The sequence below is a fragment of the Staurois parvus genome, unplaced genomic scaffold, assembly GCF_062004578.1.
Source record: "Staurois parvus isolate SC_StPar_1 unplaced genomic scaffold, SC_StPar_1.0 ptg000151l, whole genome shotgun sequence".
NCBI lineage: Eukaryota > Metazoa > Chordata > Amphibia > Anura > Ranidae > Staurois > Staurois parvus.
In genome coordinates, this window is record NW_028317947.1 from 18,702,348 (window position 1) to 18,724,859 (window position 22,512).

At 48.0% G+C, this 22,512-nt stretch overlaps 1 protein-coding gene across 1 annotated transcript in view; it reads left to right on the forward strand.

Annotated features, from left to right (window-relative positions):
• The first annotated feature begins 6,570 nt into the window (after positions 1-6,570).
• NMT1 (N-myristoyltransferase 1) overlaps positions 6,571-22,512 on the forward strand; it is a 32,759-nt gene continuing 16,817 nt past the window's right edge. The window contains exons 1-3 of the mRNA XM_089674576.1: positions 6,571-6,719; positions 19,871-19,961; positions 21,569-21,713. Coding sequence (XP_089530702.1) covers positions 6,610-6,719; positions 19,871-19,961; positions 21,569-21,713 — 346 coding nt within the window. The 5' untranslated portion in view covers positions 6,571-6,609. The remainder of the gene's footprint in view (positions 6,720-19,870; positions 19,962-21,568; positions 21,714-22,512) is intronic.

The following is a 22,512-nucleotide window of genomic DNA, read 5'->3' on the forward strand; positions in this document are numbered from 1 at the left end:
GGAGCAGAGTCTGGCTGGCTAGGGCAGTGTTATATAATAAGGGAGATGGAGGACATATAGCTGCAGTGAATAATAGAGAAATATACTGTTTAAATTAAAGTGTATCTATATGTTTTTCTTGTTTTGGATGGAGTGGGGAAAGATTTAAATCCTTACGTTTTACTGCTTTCTGGGGCTTATTAAGAGAGATTTCTCCTCACTTCCTGTCTCCACTTCCTGTTTTCACTTCCTGTTCCCCTCACTTCCTGTTCCCCTCATTTTCTGTTCTGTTTTACCAGACAGGAAATTAGGGAAAGTCTCCAAAAGCAACACAGGAGTATTTGTTTTAAGTAAAGTAAGGACATGCTAGAACCCCTGACAGCTTTTTATTGTCTGCAGATTTCCCTTCACTTCCTGTCTGGTAAAAGGTGTCACCAAGACAGAAAGTGGGAGGAAATCTCTAATCGATTCTCCGAGAGCAGCAAAACCTGACAGGGACTCTTTTTTTACCATACCACCCCAAACTATCCAGACAAAACATTTTTGTTTCTGACAAAATGGGGGCAAGGTGAAACCCCTGTCAGGTGGTCTGTGCTCCCTTTGGGGGGGATTTCAGAACAAGAAATGTTGCAAAATCTCTCCAGCGGAGATTTGGTCTGCAGGTTTGGAACCTCTCTCTGGTTTTTGTGTTTTCCAAATGTGACAACAGCTCCCGTCCTTGTCCTGTTGTCACAGGGGTAAACAGTGAGGTAAAATCTCCCTTATGGGGCCACGGAGAGGCCATTGAGGAGAAATTGTCCAATGGGGGCACTTGTTCCTGTGACACCTTTCTCAGAGAGATTTCCCCTCACTTCCTGTTGTTTCTACAAGACTGATATCTGGGGCTTATTTAGAGAGATTTCTCACTTCCTGTCCCCCTCACTTCCTGTTCCCCTTACTTCCGGTTCTGTCTTACCAGACAGGAAGTTAGGGAACGTCTCTAAAAAGAAAACAGGCAGAAGTAATTTTTTAAGGAAAGTAAGGAAATGCTAGAACCCCTGACAGCTTTTTATTGTCTGCAGATTTTCCTTCACTTCCTATCTGGTAAAAGTTGTCACCAAGACAGAAAGTGGGAGGAAATCTCTCTAATCGATCCTCAGAGAACAGCAAAACCTGACGGGACTCTTTTTTCCTACACCACCCAGAACTATCCAGACAAAACATTTTTGTTTCTGACAAAATGGGGGCAAGGTGGAACCCCTGTCAGGTGGTCTGTGCTCTCTTTGGGGGGGATTTCAGAACAGGAAATGTTGCGAAATCTCTCCAGCAGGGATGTGGTCTGCAGGTTTGGAACCTCTGGTTTTTGCGTTTTCCAAACGTGACAACAGCTCCCGTCCTTGTCCTGTTGTCACAGGGGTAAACAGTGAGGTAAAATCTCCCTTATGGGGCCACAGATAATAATTAAAATTTGTCAAAAGCATTTACTCTTCCCAAGTCCCTGTGACTCCTTCAGTGAGAAGCCCCCATCTGCTATTTGTCAAGAAATTAGGGGAATGGGGTCACTAGGACCTATGTGAGGTCTCCCTAGTGTTTTATTGTTCAATCCTCAGCAGAGAGATTTGCCATGGGGACAGGAAGTGAGGTGAAAATAAAGTGTGGCGAGGGGCTAGCTCCCCTGTCTGGTGCTTATTGCTGTTTGTGTCCCCAGTAGGGACTCTCAATATTTGCCGCAGTGACTACTATCCTCAGGGCTGAAAGTGAGGGAGAAATTGACATTTTGAGTTGCCACCAGAACAGGAATTGAGGGGAAATCTTCCAATGGGGGCACTTGATCCTGAGACACCTCTCTCAGAGGGATTTCCCCTCACTTCCTGTTGTTTCTACAAGACTGCTATCTGGGGCTTATTTAGAGAGATTTCTCCTCACTTCCTGTTCCCGTTACTTCCTGTTCCGTCTTACCAGACAGGAAGTTAGGGAAACTCTCCAAAAACACCATCCTCAGGGCTGAAAGTGAGGGAGAAATTGACATTCTGAGTTGCCACCAGAACAGGAATTGAGGGGCACTTGTTCCAATGGGTGCACTTGTTCCAATGGGGGCACTTGTTCCCCTTACACCTCTCTCAGAGGGATTTCCCCTCACTTCCTGTTGTTTCTACAAGACAGGAAGTGAAAAGAAAAAACTTTAATGGAATATAGTTAGCAAAAAAAAAAATGTTAGCAGTAAAGAGATGACAATAGCGCAACAGGCGCCTCCATTCCATGCCAGCAGACCCTTTGGTGAGTTGGATGAAAACAGGAATGGATGTCCCATAGGTGGCTACTGTGTGCGTACGTTTTCTGTTCTGTGTTTGCCTCCATCTTGTGTAGGCCCCAGGTAATCCCTATGAGTGGCCAGATGTAAACAAACGAGTGTCCACCTATGTATGCCCACATCCTCAAAAGCAGGCCTGGGTGCAAACGTATTGTGCTTGGTCACATGACCCTGAATGGACTCGGATGTAAACAAAGGCACATCCTGTTGTTTTATATGTGACCTGCATTCATCCAGAGAGGAAAACGCAGGTCACTGCTGATCGTGTGAAGGAGCCCTTTTACTTTCTCTAGTCAAACACGCAAAAAAAGTTTTGGCTTTTGGCACAATGCCCCTCTTATCTTCTGTAGACATTATCTTTATTGGGTCAAAAACATTGTTTTTTGGTTGCTAGAAACCTGCGCAGACATATGGAAAACATACAAACTCCATGCAGTGCCCTCTGTTGGAATGACTCCATGACCACAGTGGTAACCTCAGAGAGGAGTGAACCAGCCTGGTCAGTGATTGTATTCACAGCTGGCAGAACCTTTTACCATTCCTATTATTGTGATGGTGTTTTTGTGACAAAAGGCACAGTTGTGCTGCTGTTAGTTGGCCTTTTCAGGGTTAAAACAGTAAGTTACATTACAGGCGACATACCACCTTACTGCTTGTCCAACGACCTCTGAAAACCAGTCGACCAGAGATCGCTTTTCAGAGGAACATCAAGCACTGCCACACGTGTGAACAAGCTTCTAGGCCGGGTTCCCATCTGAAGATCAGAGGCTGAGATGGTTGCTACTTTGGCAGTAAAGGACAGGAGGTTTAGTTCCGGTTGTAAGCTTTGTGAATTGAGCCTCTTGTGCTACAGCAAGGGTTCAAGCCATGTAATGAAGCATGCTGGGCCTCCGTTCTCACACACAACACAGTGGCCTGGCTCTGTAGAGGCCTGACACGCCCCCCCCCCCCGCTCACAATTAATAGTACATGAGGGGATGGGGTGTGTGAGAGCAGCGGTTCGACTCCAGTGGAGGAGAAGCGTGTGTGAGAGCAGCGGTCCGACCCTCCAGTGGAGGAGAAGTGTGTGTGAGAGCAGCGGTCTGACTCTCCAGTGAGAAGTGTGTGTGAGAGCAGCGGTCTGACTCTCCAGTGGAGGAGAAGTGTGTGTGAGAGCAGCGGTCCGACCCTCCAGTGGAGGAGAAGTGTGTGTGAGAGCAGAGGTCTGACCCTCCAGTGGAGGAGAAGTGTGTGTGAGAGCAGCGGTCCGACCCTCCAGTGGAGGAGAAGTGTGTGTGAGAGCAGCGGTCTGACCCTCCAGTGGAGGAGAAGTGTGTGTGAGAGCAGCGGTCTGACTCTCCACTGGGGAGGAGAAGTGTGTGTGAGAGCAGCGGTCTGACTCTCCAGTGAGGAGAAGTGTGTGTGAGAGCAGCGGTCTGACTCTCCAGTGAGGAGAAGTGTGTGTGAGAGCAGCGGTCTGACTCTCCAGTGAGGAGAAGTGTGTGTGAGAGCAGCGGTCTGACTCTCCAGTGAGGAGAAGTGTATGTGAGAGCAGCGGTCCGACCCTCCAGTGGAGGAGAAGTGTGTGTGAGAGCAGCGGTCCGACCCTCCAGTGGAGGAGAAGTGTGTGTGAGAGCAGCGGTCCGACCCTCCAGTGGAGGAGAAGTGTATGTGAGAGCAGCGGTCCGACCCTCCAGTGGAGGAGAAGTGTGTGTGAGAGCAGCGGTCCGACCCTCCAGTGGAGGAGAAGTGTGTGTGAAAGCAGCGGTCTGACTCTCCAGTGGGGAGGAGAAGTGTGTGTGAGAGCAGCGGTCTGACTCTCCAGTGAGGAGAAGTGTGTGTGAGAGCAGCGGTCTGACTCTCCAGTGAGGAGACGTGTGTGTGAGAGCAGCGGTCCGACTCTCCAGTGAGGAGACGTGTGTGTGAGAGCAGCGGTCTGACTCTCCAGTGGAGGAGAAGTGTGCGTGAGAGCAGCGGTCTGACTCTCCAGTGGAGGAGAAGTGTGCGTGAGAGCAGCGGTCTGACTCTCCAGTGGGGAGAAGTGTGCGTGAGAGCAGCGGTCTGACTCTCCAGTGGAGGAGAAGTGTGCGTGAGAGCAGCGGTCTGACTCTCCAGTGGAGGAGAAGTGTGCGTGAGAGCAGCGGTCTGACTCTCCAGTGGGGAGGAGAAGTGTGCGTGAGAGCAACGGTCTGACTCTCCAGTGGAGGAGAAGTGTGCGTGAGAGCAGCGGTCTGACCCTCCAGTGGAGGAGAAGTGTGTGTGAGAGCAGCGGTCCGACCCTCCAGTGGAGGAGAAGTGTGTGTGAGAGCAGAGGTCCGACCCTCCAGTGGAGGAGAAGTGTGTGTGTGAGAGCAGCGGTCTGACCCTCCAGTGGAGGAGAAGTGTGTGTGAGAGCAGCGGTCTGACTCTCCACTGGGGAGGAGAAGTGTGTGTGAGAGCAGCGGTCTGACTCTCCAGTGAGGAGAAGTGTGTGTGAGAGCAGCGGTCTGACTCTCCAGTGAGGAGAAGTGTGTGTGAGAGCAGCGGTCTGACTCTCCAGTGAGGAGAAGTGTGTGTGAGAGCAGCGGTCTGACTCTCCAGTGAGGAGAAGTGTATGTGAGAGCAGCGGTCCGACCCTCCAGTGGAGGAGAAGTGTGTGTGAGAGCAGCGGTCCGACCCTCCAGTGGAGGAGAAGTGTGTGTGAGAGCAGCGGTCCGACCCTCCAGTGGAGGAGAAGTGTATGTGAGAGCAGCAGTCCGACCCTCCAGTGGAGGAGAAGTGTGTGTGAGAGCAGCGGTCCGACCCTCCAGTGGAGGAGAAGTGTGTGTGAAAGCAGCGGTCTGACTCTCCAGTGGGGAGGAGAAGTGTGTGTGAGAGCAGCGGTCTGACTCTCCAGTGAGGAGAAGTGTGTGTGAGAGCAGCGGTCTGACTCTCCAGTGAGGAGACGTGTGTGTGAGAGCAGCGGTCCGACTCTCCAGTGAGGAGACGTGTGTGTGAGAGCAGCGGTCTGACTCTCCAGTGGAGGAGAAGTGTGTGTGAGAGCAGCGGTCTGACTCTCCAGTGGAGGAGAAGTGTGCGTGAGAGCAGCGGTCTGACTCTCCAGTGGAGGAGAAGTGTGCGTGAGAGCAGCGGTCTGACTCTCCAGTGGAGGAGAAGTGTGCGTGAGAGCAGCGGTCTGACTCTCCAGTGGAGGAGAAGTGTGCGTGAGAGCAGCGGTCTGACTCTCCAGTGGGGAGAAGTGTGCGTGAGAGCAGCGGTCTGACTCTCCAGTGGGGAGAAGTGTGCGTGAGAGCAGCGGTCTGACTCTCCAGTGGAGGAGAAGTGTGCGTGAGAGCAGCGGTCTGACTCTCCAGTGGAGGAGAAGTGTGCGTGAGAGCAGCGGTCTGACTCTCCAGTGGGGAGGAGAAGTGTGCGTGAGAGCAACGGTCTGACTCTCCAGTGGAGGAGAAGTGTGCGTGAGAGCAGCGGTCTGACTCTCCAGTGGGGAGGAGAAGTGTGCGTGAGAGCAGCGGTCCGACTCTCCAGTGTGGAGAAGTGTGCGTGAGAGCAGCGGTCCGACTCTCCAGTGGAGGAGAAGTGTGCGTGAGAGCAGCGGTCCGACTCTCCAGTGAGAAGTGTGCGTGAGAGCAGCGGTCCGACTCTCCAGTGAGAAGTGTGCGTGAGAGCAGCGGTCCGACTCTCCAGTGTGGAGAAGTGTGCGTGAGAGCAGCGGTCCGACTCTCCAGTGTGGAGAAGTGTGCGTGAGAGCAGCGGTCCGACTCTCCAGTGGAGGAGAAGTGTGCGTGAGAGCAGCGGTCCGACTCTCCAGTGAGAAGTGTGCGTGAGAGCAGCGGTCCGACTCTCCAGTGTGGAGAAGTGTGCGTGAGAGCAGCGGTCCGACTCTCCAGTGAGAAGTGTATGAGAGAGCAGCGGTCTGACTCTCCCGAGAAATCTCATTCGCTGCCACCATTATGTAGGCATTACTGCACTCAATCTTGGGGGGTCACACTGCAGTATATTCCATTGTTATATTTTTATTATTCAATGCTGCATTACTCCCCCCTGTTCATGTCTCTGACATACAGGCCATATCTATGAGAAGACATTACACACAACTACCCCCTTCACATCCTGCTCATACAACAACAGGCAGGAAAGGTAATAAAGCCGACCAATCAGAGCACGCTTCTTGTATGGACTCTAACTCCTAGCATGCCCCTGGCTCCCCTCATGCCTAGTCGAGACGGCTTCCCTTTTCCCGGTAGATGCCGGGATTTGTAGTTCCCTCCAGTTGTCTGCAAGGCGGCGCACTGCGTCCTTCAACTACAACCCCCGGCGTGCTTTGCGGCGGCCAGCCAATAGCCTCTGCTGTGCCCTCCCTGTAACCCGGCTTTGGATTAAAGATGGCGGACCAGAGTGAGACAGCAGCGGGCGAGCGGCCGGGGGAGGAGGAGAACGGACACGGACATTGCAGCGACTGCGAGAATGATGAGAAGCACAGCTCGAACCGGGGGTAATGTGCACCGCCACACCGTGGCCTCTAGGGAGGTGCTCTGCTCTGTCATTGTCACATGCCGTGCCCTGCTGCGCCTCGTGTCCCGCCTCTCTCGATGACTGATTGGCCGAACCGGCGGGAATGCCCTGTGCTGATTGGCTGCTGGTGCTGTCTTTCATGGATCAGTGTTTAACTCGAAATTAAAAGCTGAATGGTGTGATCAGGCTGGAAATGTATGAGGGTATTGTGATCAGGACCGGGCACGGAGAGGACGAGGACAGTGCTGGGCGCCTACCGCCATCCTGGGGGGATTAGGTGCCTAATACCTGGCCTCATTATGGCTGACATGTGATTATGTCACTCCCCTTCTATCCTCCTGTCATTGTTATCCCCTGACAACAGTCCTGGATCACCAGGGACAGCCCTGGGTCAGCAGGGTGCTTGTGTGGGGGGTATGCAGCCCCTGATTTACAGGAAAGTCCCTGTTTTTGGAGCTTTTTATATTATTTATAAATACAGATATATATTTTTGTGTTCAAGTGCATGGATCCGATCATGGATCGAAATGTGAATGGATCCGATCATGGATCGAAATGTGAATGGATCCGATCATGGATCGAAATGTGAATGGATCCGATCATGGATCGAAATGTGAATGGATCCGATCATGGATCGAAATGTGAATGGATCCGATCATGGATCGAAATGTGAATGGATCGAAATGTGAATGGATCCGATCATGGATCGAAATGTGAATGGATCCGATCATGGATCGAAATGTGAATGGATCCGATCATGGATCGAAATGTGAATGGATCCGTTCATGGATCGAAATGTGAATGGATCCGTTCATGGATCGAAATGTGAATGGATCCGTTCATGGATCGAAATGTGAATGGATCCGATCATGGATCGAAATGTGAATGGATCCGATCGTGATGGATCGAAATGTGCTTGCTTGTTTCTTGGCCCTAATAGGGAGGAGCTTGGGCTTAGGCCTGAAGCTGGACGTCAATGACTGCAGACGGAAGATTCCCGGCCCTGTAGCTGCATGTATATGAAGGGGTGGGAGTGCTTGTGACATCATTGACTTAATATGACCATGGGACCCAGTATGGTCACGGGGCCCTGGAGGGTCAGCGGCGTGGACTCAGTATGGCCACGGGGCCCTGGAGGGTCAGGGGCGTGGACTCAGTATGGCCACGGGGCCCTGGAGGGTCAGCGGCGTGGACTCAGTATGGCCACGGGGCCCTGGAGGGTCAGCGGCGTGGACTCAGTATGGCCACGGGGCCCTGGAGGGTCAGCGGCGTGGACTCAGTATGGCCACGGGGCCCTGGAGGGTCAGCGGCGTGGACTCAGTATGGCCACGGGGCCCTGGAGGGTCAGCGGCTTGGACTCAGTATGGCCACGGGGCCCTGGAGGGTGTGTGGCGTGGACTCAGTATGGCCACGGGGTGCTAGGGGGTCAATGGCATGGACCCAGTATGGCCACAGATATCTCCAAACCTTATAAACAGTGGGCCAGATTACTGTCCTTCAGACCTTAGGGGGGGCGGACAGTGGCCAGTGACCGTAGAAAATGCTCCAGTGTCAGTGGGAGTAGACAATGTCTCAGACTTGGTGGTCAGTAGGAGGAGGAATTGTGCCCCAGCATTGGTATTAGTTGGAGTAATAGTGCCCCATGGTTGTTGTCAGTGGAAGAAATGGTGTCTCGTTGGTTTCAGTGGAAGGGATAGTGCCTCATATCCATGGGAGTAACAGAGCCTTGTATCAGTTGAAGGAACAGTGTCCCAAGGGCTGGATAAAGGCAAGCAAGTTTGGAAACCACTACCCTAAGAGGGTCAATGGCATGGGCCCAATTTAGCCACAAGGCACTGGCAGGTCAGTGGCATAGGCCCAATATGATCACAAGGCACTGGCAGGTCAGTTGCATAGGCCCAATATGACCACAAGGCACTGGCAGGTCAGTGGCATGGACCCAGTATGTAAAATAAAACAATGTGCGCTATCAAACTTGTGAATTGGCTAATAAAATAGAGCCGCTGCAATGACCCTTAAAAGGTGATCCCACAATTAGATATATGTTTTATGGACCCAATATGGCCACAAGGCCCTAGAAGGTCAATGACATGGACCCAGTATGGCCACAAGGCCCTAGAAGGTGAATGGCATGGACCCATTATGGGCGCGAGGCCCTGGAAGGTGAATGGCATGGACCCAGTATGGGCACGAGGCCCTGGAAGGTGAATGGCATGGATCCAGTATGGGCACGAGGCCCCAAAAGGTGATTGGCATGGATCCAGTATGGGCACGAGGCCCTGGAAGGTGAATGGCATGGATCCAGTATGGGCACGAGGCCCTAGAAGGTGAATGGCATGGATCCAGTATGGGAACTAGGCCCTAGAAGGTGAATGGCATGGATCCAGTATGGGAACTAGGCCCTAGAAGGTCAATGGCATGGATCCAGTATGGGCACGAGGCCCTAGAAGGTCAATGGCATGGATCCAGTATGGGCACGAGGTCCTAGAAGGTCAGTGGCATGGATCCAGTATGGGCACTAGGCCCTAGAAGGTCAATGGCATGGATCCAGTATGGGCACGAGGCCCTAGAAGGTCAATGGCATGGACCCTGTATGGGCATGAGGCCCTAGAAGGTCAATGGTATGGACCTAATATGACCACACGGCCATGTCCTGCCTGCAGCTTGTCGGCCCAGCAATGACTGCTTACTTCACAGTTTGGAGAAACTTGGGTTCAAACCAAACCAGAGCTCATTACTAGCTCTCTTTTCAAATAGTCATGTATGACAGCAGAGCATTTGATTGTAACACAGATGCAGATCATTCACAAGGCAGTCTAGGACCTGGTGGATGTCCAGGGTAGTAAACAGGAGCTTTCTTTGCACCTCATCCCCCTTTACCTGCTATGCTGGGTCTTCTTAAAAAAAAAAACATACCCTCCCCTGCCCAGCGGATCCTGCATTAATCCGCCATTCTGGTGTCAGTCTGTGTCTCGTGCCGCCATCTTGGGCTCTGCAGCCAGCTGCCCCCTCCAGGTTTGGGCAGCCCGGCCTTTATGGACACAATACAGTTCCACCCCCACTGAGACAATTGCCCCACCCCTTGAGTTCACAGAAGCTCATGTTAGGCTTAGTGTACACTTAGTTTGCTCATTGAAAACAGACATCTGAGACGCTCAGGCGGTGAAGAGGCGATTTAACACCCTCGGTAGACGTCTCTAAAAAGCGATCTTCTGCAGATTGCTTTTCAGAGGGCAGCGCTAGTGTGAATCTAGCCCTACACATTCACTAATAAATCCTGTCTTTTTCATCGGTTAGTAAACACCTGCTGCAGTAATTCTGTGCACCTGGCTCATTATAGAGTCCTTATAGTAATAGGTGTTGTATGGGGAAGTAGGCTGGACTGCTGCTCTGCCAATGTGGAAGTGCCTCCCCCTCCCCCGGCAGACAAGTGTGTTTAGTGGGAACACAGCACTTCCCAATGCTTTGTCTTGTGCGGCATAAAGGTGATTTCCAGCACTTTACCACTTCCCTTCTGTATGAGCCAGGCCAGGTCAAGGGACCCCACCGCATACATCCGACTATTACACGTCCCTTCTGTATGAGCCAGGCCAGGTCTGGGGAGACCACCACATACATCACATTATTACACGTCCCTTCTGTATGAGCCAGGCCAGGTCTGGGGACACCACCACATACATCAGACTATTACACGTCCCTTCTGTATGAGCCAGGCCAGGTCTGGGGACACCACCACATACATCCGACTATTACATGTCCCTTCTGTATGAGCCAGGCCAGGGGACACCACCGCATACATCCGACTATTACACGTCCCTTCTGTATGAGCCAGGCCAGGTCTGGGGACACCACGGCATACATCCGACTATTACACGTCCCTTCTGTATGAGCCAGGCCAGGTCTGGGGACACCACCGCATACATCAGACTATTACACGTCCCTTCTGTATGAGCCAGGCCAGGTCAGGGGACACCACCGCATACATCACATTATTACACGTCCCTTCTGTATGAGCCAGGCCAGGTCTGGGGACACCACCGCATACATCACACTATTACACGTCCCTTCTGTATGAGCCAGGCCAGGTCTGGGGACACCACGGCATACATCAGACTATTACACGTCCCTTCTGTGTGAGCCAGGCCAGGTCTGGGGACACCACGGCATACATCAGACTATTACACGTCCCTTCTGTGTGAGCCAGGCCAGGTCTGGGGACACCACCGCATACATCCGACTATTACACGTCCCTTCTGTATGAGCCAGGCCAGGTCTGGGGACACCACCGCATACATCCGACTATTACACGTCCTTTCTGTATGAGCCAGGCCAGGTCTGGGGACACCACCACATACATCCGACTATTACACGTCCCCTCTGTATGAGCCAGGCCAGGTCAGGGGACGCCACCGCATACATCCGACTATTACACGTCCATCAGTCTGCTCCATGAATGATCTTTCTGTTAGCATTGCCTTAACCCTTTCACAACCCCAGGGGAATTGTATGCCCTAGTGGCCACTGATTCTGCTCACAGGGCTGTAGGTGAATGCTGCTACCTGAACATTTTTTTACATTTAAAGCAACATTCAAGCTTTTTTTTTTTTTTTGTTCTTTATATAATATAAAAAAACATGTTATACTTACCTGCTCTGTGCAATGGTTTGCACAGAGCAGCCCCGATCCTCTTCTTCTGGTGTCTCCCGCCGACGCTCCTGGCCCCTCCTCTTAGGCAGGTACAGGTTTGCTCCAGAGCCAATCTGTGTCCATTGACACAGAGTGGGAAGTTTGGCCCTGCCTACCACTCCCTCGACACAGCATTTGATTGACTGCAGCGGGAGCCAATGGCTCCCGTTGCTCTCAATCTGCCCCAGGGAGGAGAGATCCAATGGCAAGAGCCGCTGCTCTTGTGCACATCACTGGATCGGATTGGGCCCTGGTAAGAATGAGTATGGGACAGTGGCTGTGGGGGGGGGGGCGGATTGTGCAGCACAGAATGTTTTTCACCTTAATACATAGAATGCATGAAAGTGATTCTAAATGCTTATTTTTTTTTAAAACTAAAACATGTCTGTCTGTACCTGCTGTGTGTAGTGGTTTTGCACAGTGCAGCAGACCTATTCTCGGGTCCCCCGCAGGCTCTCCTGGTCCCTGGCTTTTATCAGGTGCCCCCACAGCACGCAGCTTGCCATGGGGGCACCTGCTGCTCCATGTCCATTCAGCCCTGCCCCTTCTCTCTCTTTTCTCATTGGCTCACTGGCTGTGATTGACAGTAGTGGAAGCCAATGGCTCCCGCTTCTGTCTTAGCCAATGAGAAGAGGGAGTCGCGGGATAGCCGAGACTCCAGTACACATCGCTGAATTGAGAGGGGGCTTAGGTGAGTATTATGGGGGGCTGGGATGCTGCACACAGAAGGTTTTTTTACTTTCATGTTTCTTCCGTTCTACTTTTTTTATTTGCACTAACATACAATTGTGAGGACGAGCTTTCGGGGAATTTCCCTAAAAAATGGATGTTAATGGATGCAGACATTTAAGGGATGTAAACAGATGATCATCCATTTACATCTGCTAGTCCATAGAAATACATGGGGGTCTGGTTTTCATCCGTAAACAGACAGATGAAAAACGGACATACAGAACGCCCGGGTGAAAGAGCCCTCTAAGGTGAAAAACCTTAAGGCTTTACATCCACATTAACCACTTTCACCTCCTTCCAGTTCAGGCCAATTTTCAGCTTTCAGTGCTGTCACACTTTGACAATTGCATGGTCATGCAACACTGTACCCATATGAATTGTTTAGCATTTTTTTGAGACAGACAAAACTTTATTTCGGTGGTATTTATTCACCACTGGGATTTTTATTTTTTTGCTATATAAATGAAAGTCCAAAAATGTTGAAAAAAAAAAGTGTTTATAAAATTTTGCAAATAATCTTTCTTCATAAATCCTGGCCAAAATATATTTATCTATCTTTTTAGTAAAAAATAAAATAACCCAAATTGGTTTATAACCAAAAATTATATTTTTTTAAAAAAATGTTTTTACTTTTTTTTATTTTTGTTTTTTTAACATACTGTCACCCTAGCAGTACAGTGTCACTGTACTACTTGTGGGGGGGGGTGATGATTTCTTTTTTTTTTTTTACACTGATTGCTTTTATATCCATAAAGGCTTTAAATGCAATAATTTCTCCTCTCTTGCTGCATTCCTGCATCCATTGAGAAATACTGTGCGAGCTGTGATTGGTCACAGCTTGTCACATGGTACAAGGCTGTTGTGAATAGCCTTGTACCATGTGACCTCTGTGATCATTTGCAGATTTCACTAGTAGTAAGCAATGATGTCAGGAATTGACATCTTGCTTACTACTGTTCATGTGATCACTGATTGGCCAATCAATGATCACATGATCGGGCACTCACACAGAGGTCCCATACAACGAACTGTGTACACAGCGGGCACCAATCACGGTGCCGCTTGCTCACAGGGACCGTGCACAGGCAATGGATGTGGGGGGACGTTTAGAAACGTCCACTTGTGGCAGCACTCCCGTCTGCCCGTTTATCAACATTATAAAAAATTGGCCACGTATAAGTGGTACCCCATATGGAGAAGGATGACACCAAGTCCCAAACTATCTCGCCACTGCTCCCCATGTAGTCTGGGCATCTGGGGGGCTCCACGTGACTATCTTTTCCCTCGTAAATCCAAACAATACTTGTGCTCGCCACCACACCAACTTGTACTACACCTATGGGACTCGCCACGTCGCCAAGTCATACTGCAGTGCTGGAATTATTATTATTATTATACAGGATTTATATAGCGCCAACAGATTGCTCAGCACTTTACAATATAACGGGAGACAATACAGCAACAATACAGTTCAATACAAGAGGGATAGGAGGGCCTGATCCTGGGAGCTTACAATCTAAGACATGGGCCGGACGGGAAGAGGTTAATACAGGAAAAATGTTTGTGCTTTAGAATAACCTCCTCTGCCCCCCCCCCTCTTCAGAGCTTCTTTCACTTTCAGAATCCTGCCCCCTAAATGATACAGTGCTTGGTCTTAGCGGCTGGTCACCAGGTCCCCAATACAGTTGTATGTATTTAACCTCTTTCTGCCCAGCCTATGGCCGAATGGCGGCCGGCAAAATCCCTCACCTTTCCGGGTGGATGCCATATGGCGTCCTTTCGGGCATGCGCAGTTTGGGCGCCTGCTGAGCCGCGCAGTGGCGCGATCTCTCACCGGTTGTGTCCCTGATCACCGCCATGCCAGTTATATGATGATGCTGTACTGCACTGGTGACAGTATGTAAAAAAAAAAAATTGTGAAAATAATTTTTTTAATTTTTTAATTTTCCGAAAAATTATGACAAAAAAATACAACTTCAAAAAACTCGCCATGCCTCTTATGAAGTACGTCGGACTGTCTACTCTGCAAAAAGGGGTCATTTGGGGGATATCTGTACTGTTCTGACATTCTTGGACCTCAACAAATTAGATTGGCTGTCAGTACTTCCAGTACTTCAGGATTGATCAATATTCAGATCTATACCATAGTTTGTGAACTCTATAACTTTCCTACAAACTAAATAATAAATACTGATCTGGGTTTTCACCAAAGACATGTAGCAGAATACATCTCGGCCTAAATTTATGAAGAACAATTATTTATTTACAAACTTTTATAACAGAAACAAAGAAAAACGTGGGTTTTTTTTTTCAAAAATTTTGGTCTTTTTTTGTTAATTCAGCAAAAAATAAAAACCCCGGCGGTGATTAAATACCACCAAAAGAAAGCTCTAGTTGTGTGAAGAAAATGATAAAATTTTAGTTTGGGTACAGTGTTGTATGACCGCGCAATTGTTATTCAAAGTGTGAGCGCTCTGAAACCTGAAAATTGGCCTGGGAGGGAAGGGGGTAAAAGTGCCCGGTATGGAAGAGGTTAAGGATGATGTCATTGACGTCATGGCCCCCTGCAAGCTCTGACACCGGCTCACACTGAGTATTTTGTGGGAGCTGCAGCACGGGGGCGCTGTAGAGCGAAGTACAGCTCGGTTAAGGGGGGGGGGGGTTAAAGATACTCTGTTGCTGGTGGCGGGTCTCTTTAAGAAAAGAAATATATTTCTTTTAAATACTATATTGGTTTCTATAATCCCCTGCAGAGCCGGATTAGTATAAGACTAGGAGAGGGAAGGCCAGCACTCTGAGCTAATCAGACTATTGCATTGCACAGGGTATGGCCTCATCAGTCTCTGTATGCTCCTTCATTACCCAATTAGCAGCCTGTGGAGGGTCAAGTAATGTTGCTTAATTGTAGAAAAGGTAACTAGCAGGCCTGTACTCTATGGCAGGGCAAGGGTCTGGATCACAAGGCTGGCTGAACAGAATTCCAAATACTTTGGGAGTTCTTTTTTTTGCATTTCAGCTGCATTCTCTTACAGTGGCTGTTGGTACATATACACCACGCTGGCTCCTATATATAAATAATTGGCCCTTGAATTCCGCGGTATGTTCTCCACCCCTGGCTCATCCATATTTTTTCCAGAGTAGATGAATTAACCATTTTTGGGTCAGGCCCCATCCTCTCTGGGGACACGTGGCCATCAGCCAGACAGCTGACCGTGTCCTGTGTCTCTGGCACCATCTCGCTGTGCATATGTCACATGAACGAGGGGTTTAAATAGGACTCCGTTCCACATGGCCGACTCAGGGGCTGTAATAGGATTAGCAGGTATGTTTTCTCCGTGTGTGCGCAATTCTTGCATCGGCCAGGTTTGCAGGGACGGCTTTTATTTCTCTTGCCGGTGTCAACACCGTGAATTGCAAATCTTTAGTCTCTGACCGATGAGCTGTTGTGGTTTTATGTCTTGCTGGGAAAGCTGCACACTCACTGATTAAAGAGGGACTTCAGTTCCTCTTTTAGGGCTCATGTACACGGGGCGTTTGGAAAACTCTTCTGAACGATGGAAACTGACTGCTGGAAAACGTAGGTTAAACGGCAGTTTAGCCGCGTTTGCATACCGCGTTTATGTGCGTTTTGTTTAGAAGCATTTTTAAAAGATCCTCCAGAATGCACTGAAAAACTGTAAATAATTAACTATTTCAGACATTTTGAGAGGAATAGAGAGAGCAGAAGCAGAGAGAGCAGTATGTGTTGAGATGACCTGTCTTTTCTGGTTGTATTCACTATGGATCCCATCGTGAGCATAATGCGGCACGTTCTACCATTTTTTTTTTTCCTTCATGCGAAGCCTGGAACTGACTGCGCTGGTGTACCGGGTCCATTTGAATACATAGAAAATGCTTTGAATGCATTTCTGATGATTAAAAAAAGGCTCTGGACATGGAACAGTTAAAAACGCTTCTAAACGCGGTTAACCGCGTTTACATGCGTTTGGCGTTTGAAACGCCGGTAAAATCTACCCCTGAACACAAGTTTGGAATGTTCAAAAAAAAAACGACTGTAAACGCAACTGCCTGTAAACGACGATGTGTACATGGACACATAGGAAAACATTGGGGAGAGTTCAGGGGCTGCTGAAAAATATGCTGAACAGCTCCTGAATGTCAGTTTATCAGCTGCAGTGTACATGAGCCCTTAATAAAAAATTAGGTCCGGGGCTACAAATACTGTAGCTGCTGACTTTTAACAAAAAGACACTTACCTGCCCTGGAGTCCACTGCTGTCTTCACCAGGCTCTAGACCACGGGTGTCAAACTGGTGGCCCTCCAGCTGTTACCAAACTACAAGTCCCATGAGGCATTGCAAGATTGACAGTTACAAGCAGGACTCCCAAAGGCAGAGGCATGATGGGATTTGTAGTTTCGCAACAGCTGGAGGGCTGCCAGTTTGACACCCCTGGTCTAGACAGAGGGCCAGGGGTCCTGCAGCCTCATAGGACAATCAGAGGAGAATGAAAACTCCTCCTACAAGCTATAACCAGTGCTGTGCTGGACACTGATAGAAGTCACAAGATGCTCTAACTGCTGATGAGAAAAGGTATTTAGCAGTTTATATTTACTAAAATAGATCCTCGGCACCACCATCTTGGATGTGGGAGCTGGCTGTGACTTCCTGCTGGTTGACAGTTGACTTCCCAGTGCTTTTCCGCAGCCTCCTGAAACGTGTCACATTTGCCTAAGTGAGACCTGGGGAATTGGGAGCAAGTACCTGTCAGAAACAGATACTTGCTTCCAGAGATGAAACAAATCATCCTACATCAGTTGTATCCATTTATCTACAGCCGTCTTTCCCTTACATCAATTCACAGGGTTCCTTGCGATTTAACTGCGGACCGGAAACCCTGGTAGGCCTCTCGCACACGGTACTGATGTTTGAGCATCTGCTTTTCTTTTTTTTTTACATGATTTCAGGCATTTCTTTTGCACGTATTCATACATATATATGCGCGCGTGTGAGCATATTTGCGCGCACATACGTGTTCGCCCATTTGCGCACACAATATATTTATTTAAATTCTCGTATTTACGCACAGGCCACGTAAATTACTGACCAAAAGTATGTATGTATGTGCGTGTGTATATAGATAATATATATATATATGTATGTGTATATACAGTGGGGCAAAAATTATTTAGTCAGCCACCAATTGTACAAGTTCTCCCACTTAAAAAGATGAGAGAGGCCTGTAATTGGCTTCATAGGTAGACCTCAACTATGAGAGACAAAATGAGAAAAAAAATCCAGACAATCACATTGGCTGATTTGGAAAGAATTTATTTGCAAATTATGGTGGAAAATAAGTATTTGGTCAATATGAAAAGTTCATCTCAATACTTTGTTATATATCCTTTGTTGGCAATGACAGAGGTCAGACGTTTCCTGTAAGTGTTCACAAGGTTGGCACACACTGTTGCTGGTATGTTGGCCCATTCCTCCATGCAGATCTCCTCTAGAGCAGTGGTGTTTTGGGGCTGTCGCTGGGCAACACGGACTTTCAACTCCCTCCAAAGGTTTTCTATGGGGTTGAGATCTGGAGACTGGCTAGGCTCCAGGACCTTGAAATGCTTCTTACGAAGCCTCTCCTTCGTTGCCCGGGCGGTATGTTTGGGATCATTGTCATGTTGGAAGACCTGGCCACGTTTCATCTTCAATGCCCTTGCTGATGGCAGGAGGTTTGCACTCAAAATCTCACGATACATGGCCCCATTCATTCTGTCCTGTACATGGATCAGTCATCCTGGTCCCTTTGCGGAGAAACAGCCCCAAAGCATGATGTTGCCACCCCCATGCTTCACAGTAGGTATGGTGTTCTTTAGATGCAACTCAGCATTCTCTCTCCTCCAAACACGATGAGTTGTGTTCCCACCAAACAGTTCTATTTGGTAGTGTAGCATAGTGTGTTACTGATGGTAGCCATTGTTACGTTGGCCCCAGCTCTCTGCAGGTCCCCCCCGTGTGGTCCTGGGATTTTTGCTCACCGTTCTTGTGATCATTTTGACCCCACGGGGTGAGATCTTGCGTGGAGCCCCAGATCGAGGGAGATTATCAGTGGTCTTGTATGTCTTAAATTTTCTAATTATTGCTCCCACAGTTGATTTGTTCACACCAAGCTGCTTGCCTATTGCAGATTCAGTCTTCCTAGCCTGGAGCAGGTGTCCTGGTGTCCTTTGACAGCTCTTTGGTCTTCACCATAGTGGAGTTTGGAGTGTGACTGTTGGAGGTTGTGGACAGGTGTCTTTTATACTGATAACAAGATCAAACAGGTGGTAATGAGTTCAGGACAGAGGAGCCTCTTAAAGAAGAAGGTACAAGTCTGTGAGAGCCAGAAATCTTGCTTGTTTGTAGGTGACCAAATACTTATTTTCCACCATAATTTGCAAATAAATTCTTTCCAAATCAGCCAATGTGATTGTCTGGATTTTTGTTCTCATTTTGTCTCTCATAGTTGAGGTCTACCTATGATGCCAATTACAGGCCTCTCTCATCTTTTTAAGTGGGAGAACTTGTACAATTGGTGGCTGACTAAATACTTTTTTGCCCCACTGTATATATGTGTGTGTGTATATATATATATATATATATATATATATATTTTTTGTAATCTATATTTATTTATTTTTTACCCCTGAAGAATACATGACACCTATTTACGCACCTGCGTGCAAAGGCACATTGTAAATAGTGGCCTACATTCTACCTCTGTACTGAGGTTTTTCAAGCTGTAGCGTGCAAAAAGCCCTCAAAGCAATAGGAGCCTGACAGCACCTGCAGCTATTTGTGGCTGCTCATACGTCGATCATACAACGATTACCTGTGGATTATCAGCCTTAGAGGCAGGCTGTCCCTTCTTATGGTAGTATAATTATTATTCATCCTTCATTCTATGTGCTGAACAAATAAATTAAGGTCTAAGGTCACCTTTCAAAGAAAACCGAACATGCGTTCAGGAGCCTCATTCCTATGGGTCTTATGAGGTACCCCCAATGCCTGGCCAAAAACTCCAATATTATGAGTGTTCCTCGGTCTGAGTGCTCTCCTTCATTCATAAATTGTGTATGCACTGTACTCTGTCTATCCTGTTGCAGCAATGCTACTACCAGGGGCGGACTGACAACTCCTGGGGCCCCAGGGCAATAGTGGATCATGGGGCCCCTGTGTCCTTGCCCAAACTCAAAAAAGCCTATGAAAAAGGTACCAGGGGCATCTCATGGGACCCCCTACTGACCTCCGGCAGTGCCCGAGTTTCCAAATGGTCAGTCCACCCCTGGCTACTACATGGGTAGAGAACATGCGCACGGCATATGACTGTAGGAGCGTGCTCGCCCCTATAATGCGGAAGGTTAGTACTCAACATATGGAGTATCCTGGCAACTAGGCAGGATGGAGGAATGTTCAGAATATAGAGTTTCTTGGCCAGGCTTCAGGGTACCGCAAAAGATCGTTAGGGATGGCGATTACATGCAGCAAACGTTTTCCAGCCTGCACGGTGTATTTCCATCTACTGTGGGGCCCATTGACTGCATGGTAAAATGTATTTAAGAGGTGAACTTGGCCTTACTTTGGTAACTAATCAGAGCCTTGTGCTACGCTGATACATGTAATGAATTCGACTTTTTGCTGTGACTTTTTTTTTAGTAATTTGCTTCCTTCTATTTCAGAGAGGTTGACAACACTGGAGTTAAGAAAAAGAAGAAGCAGAAACGCAAGAAAGACAAAGGAGGGGACAAGCTGGAAACCACTGAGGCTCCGGTAACCATTCCAGATTCTTCAGCTCCAAAGAGGGCCTGTTTGAAGGGTTTATAGTGACATGACAGTGTACATGGTGAGCCCTTTCACACTGATGCGCTTCCAATGACTTAAAATGGAAGGTGCCTTTTTGCTGCGCTTTTGGAAAAACTGCACCAAAAAGGCACCTTTCATTGTAAGTCAATAGAGCATGCAGGACTTTTCCCAGCGCAGCACACGAGTGTGAACAGTTACATAGACTTTAATGGGGAATAATTTTCATGTGCTTTTGTTACCCTGTAAAAGCACGCCAGTGTGAACCAGGCCTAAGAATCTCTGCCCATGTTGGATTTCAGTTCATCCCTACACTGTTTAATAGGTTGGGCTCAGTGTTCTGTGCAGATCATTTGATTTCCTGCATACAGACTGATCACAGTCGGTCTTTCGTGCACGGGGTTACTGCTATGAAAAGGGCCACACAGTCATTTACAATTTGATTGTTTGTCGTAGCATTAACAAAACACTTCACTGGAAACCCAAAGCTACAACACCCAGATAAGTGTGCTTATTTAAAAAAAAAAAAGACAGCTATTTTCAGTCCAATGAGATTTCAAAATTAGTCACATGGCTATATTGAAGAGCCTTATCTTAAAGCAGGAGTGTCAAACTGGCGGCCCTCCAGCTGTTGCCAAACTACAAGTCCCATGAGGCATTGCAAGATTGACAGTTACAAGCATGACTCCCAAAGGCAGAGGCATGATGGGACTTGTAGTTCCGCAACAGCTGGAGGGCCACAGGTTGACACCTCTGTCTTAAAGCATTGTGCATTGAGCCTATGGCGATTGATCATTCAGAACTGTAAACTTTAATTTTATGATAAACTGCATACTTGAGAAAATATTTTTGTTTATAAACTATTATTTATTAAACTCAAAAATGCAAAATATAAATGTTAAAGTGTTACTAAACCCACAACAGTACAATCAGTCTGTATATGCAGTAAAGCATGCTTGTTATACTCACTGTGGAACCTAAGGGGTTAATCCTCCGCATTGTGTAAAAAGGCTGTTTGATCCTGTCTTCTCTGCCACTCCTCTTGTTCAAATGTCCACCTGATGAGACAGACTGAACCCGTAGTCACATGCAAATGCTCAGTTTTTAGTGTGTATTGCTAGAGATTTTTTTTTTTTCCATGGGAGAGTGCATGTGATCAGCACAGGGCCAATCAGCACTGTCCACACAGGGGTCAGGGGTTCTGCATCCTTCTATAGCAGAAAGAAAACTCCTCCTACAAGTTTTAACCAGTGCTCTGCTGAAGTCACAAGACTGCTCTAACTGCTGACGAGAAAAGGTATTTAGCAGTTTGTTTACTAAAATAATTGCATTTCCATGATCTGGGTACTGTGGGAGACCGGATATAGTGAATGCAAGGTCCGGGGAGACCAGATAGAGTGAATGCAGGGTCCGGGGAGACCGGATAGAGTGAATGCAGGGTCCGGGGAGACCGGATAGAGTGAATGCAGGGTCCTGGGTTTAGTAACACTTTAATATAAACTGCAATTTCTTCCTCATGGGATTACGGCTTATAGAAATATATATTTGATACCTTCTGCTTGACCTCTTTCGTTTAGGTGAACACTCTACCTGCTGAGAAGATCCAAGAGATCCAGAAGGCCATTGAGCTGTTTTCTGTGGGTCAAGGGTCCGCTAAGACCATGGAAGAGGCCAGCAAGCGAAGCTACCAGTTCTGGGACACGCAGCCTGTTCCTAAGTTAGGTAGGAGCCACATTTCATTGTAATCCAGGTAACTGGGGATAGTGTGATCCTTGCTTGTAAAGGTTGTTTTTTTTTTTTGTTTTGTTTTTTGGGAGGGGGGGGGGGCGGGGTTGGGGCTAAAGGTAGAATAGAATACAATCTGCTTCAATTTAATCCGAATCCAATTTGTCTTTATATGCACCAAGAAGGCGATTGCTAAAATCTGATCCAGAGCTGTCTAACACATACTTTTAAAAGATCATGGGCAGCACAGTGGCTAAGTGGTTAGCACTTCTGCCTGGCAGTACTAGGGTCGTTTGTTCGAATCCCAGCTATGGTACCTCCTGCCTGGAGTTTGCATGTTCTCCCTGTGCCTGTGTGGGTTTCCTCTGGGTACTCCGGTTTCCTCTCACACTCCAAAGACATGCTGGTAGGTTAATTGGATCCTGTCTAAATTGTCCCTAGTATGTGTATGTATAAATGTGAGTTAGGGACCTTAGATTGTACACCCCTTGAGGGTTAGGGACTGATGTGAATGTACAATATATATGTAAAGTGCTGTGTAAATTGATGGCGATATACAAGTACCTGAAATAAATAAATAACCGGGCAAGTTGTGGTGAGCTGGGCTGAAAGAAACCAAAAAGCCCTTTATTAAAACAGTGCAAATCACAATAGAGCCTTCAAGCTATCTGTATGCCTTTTGCTCCCATCAAAAATCCCAAAAATGGTCTTATTCCTTTTTTTAGGATAGTGAATGAAGCCATGTAAATTATTCCCCCCCCCCCCCCTTTTTTTTTTTTTTTCTTTCTTTTTTTTT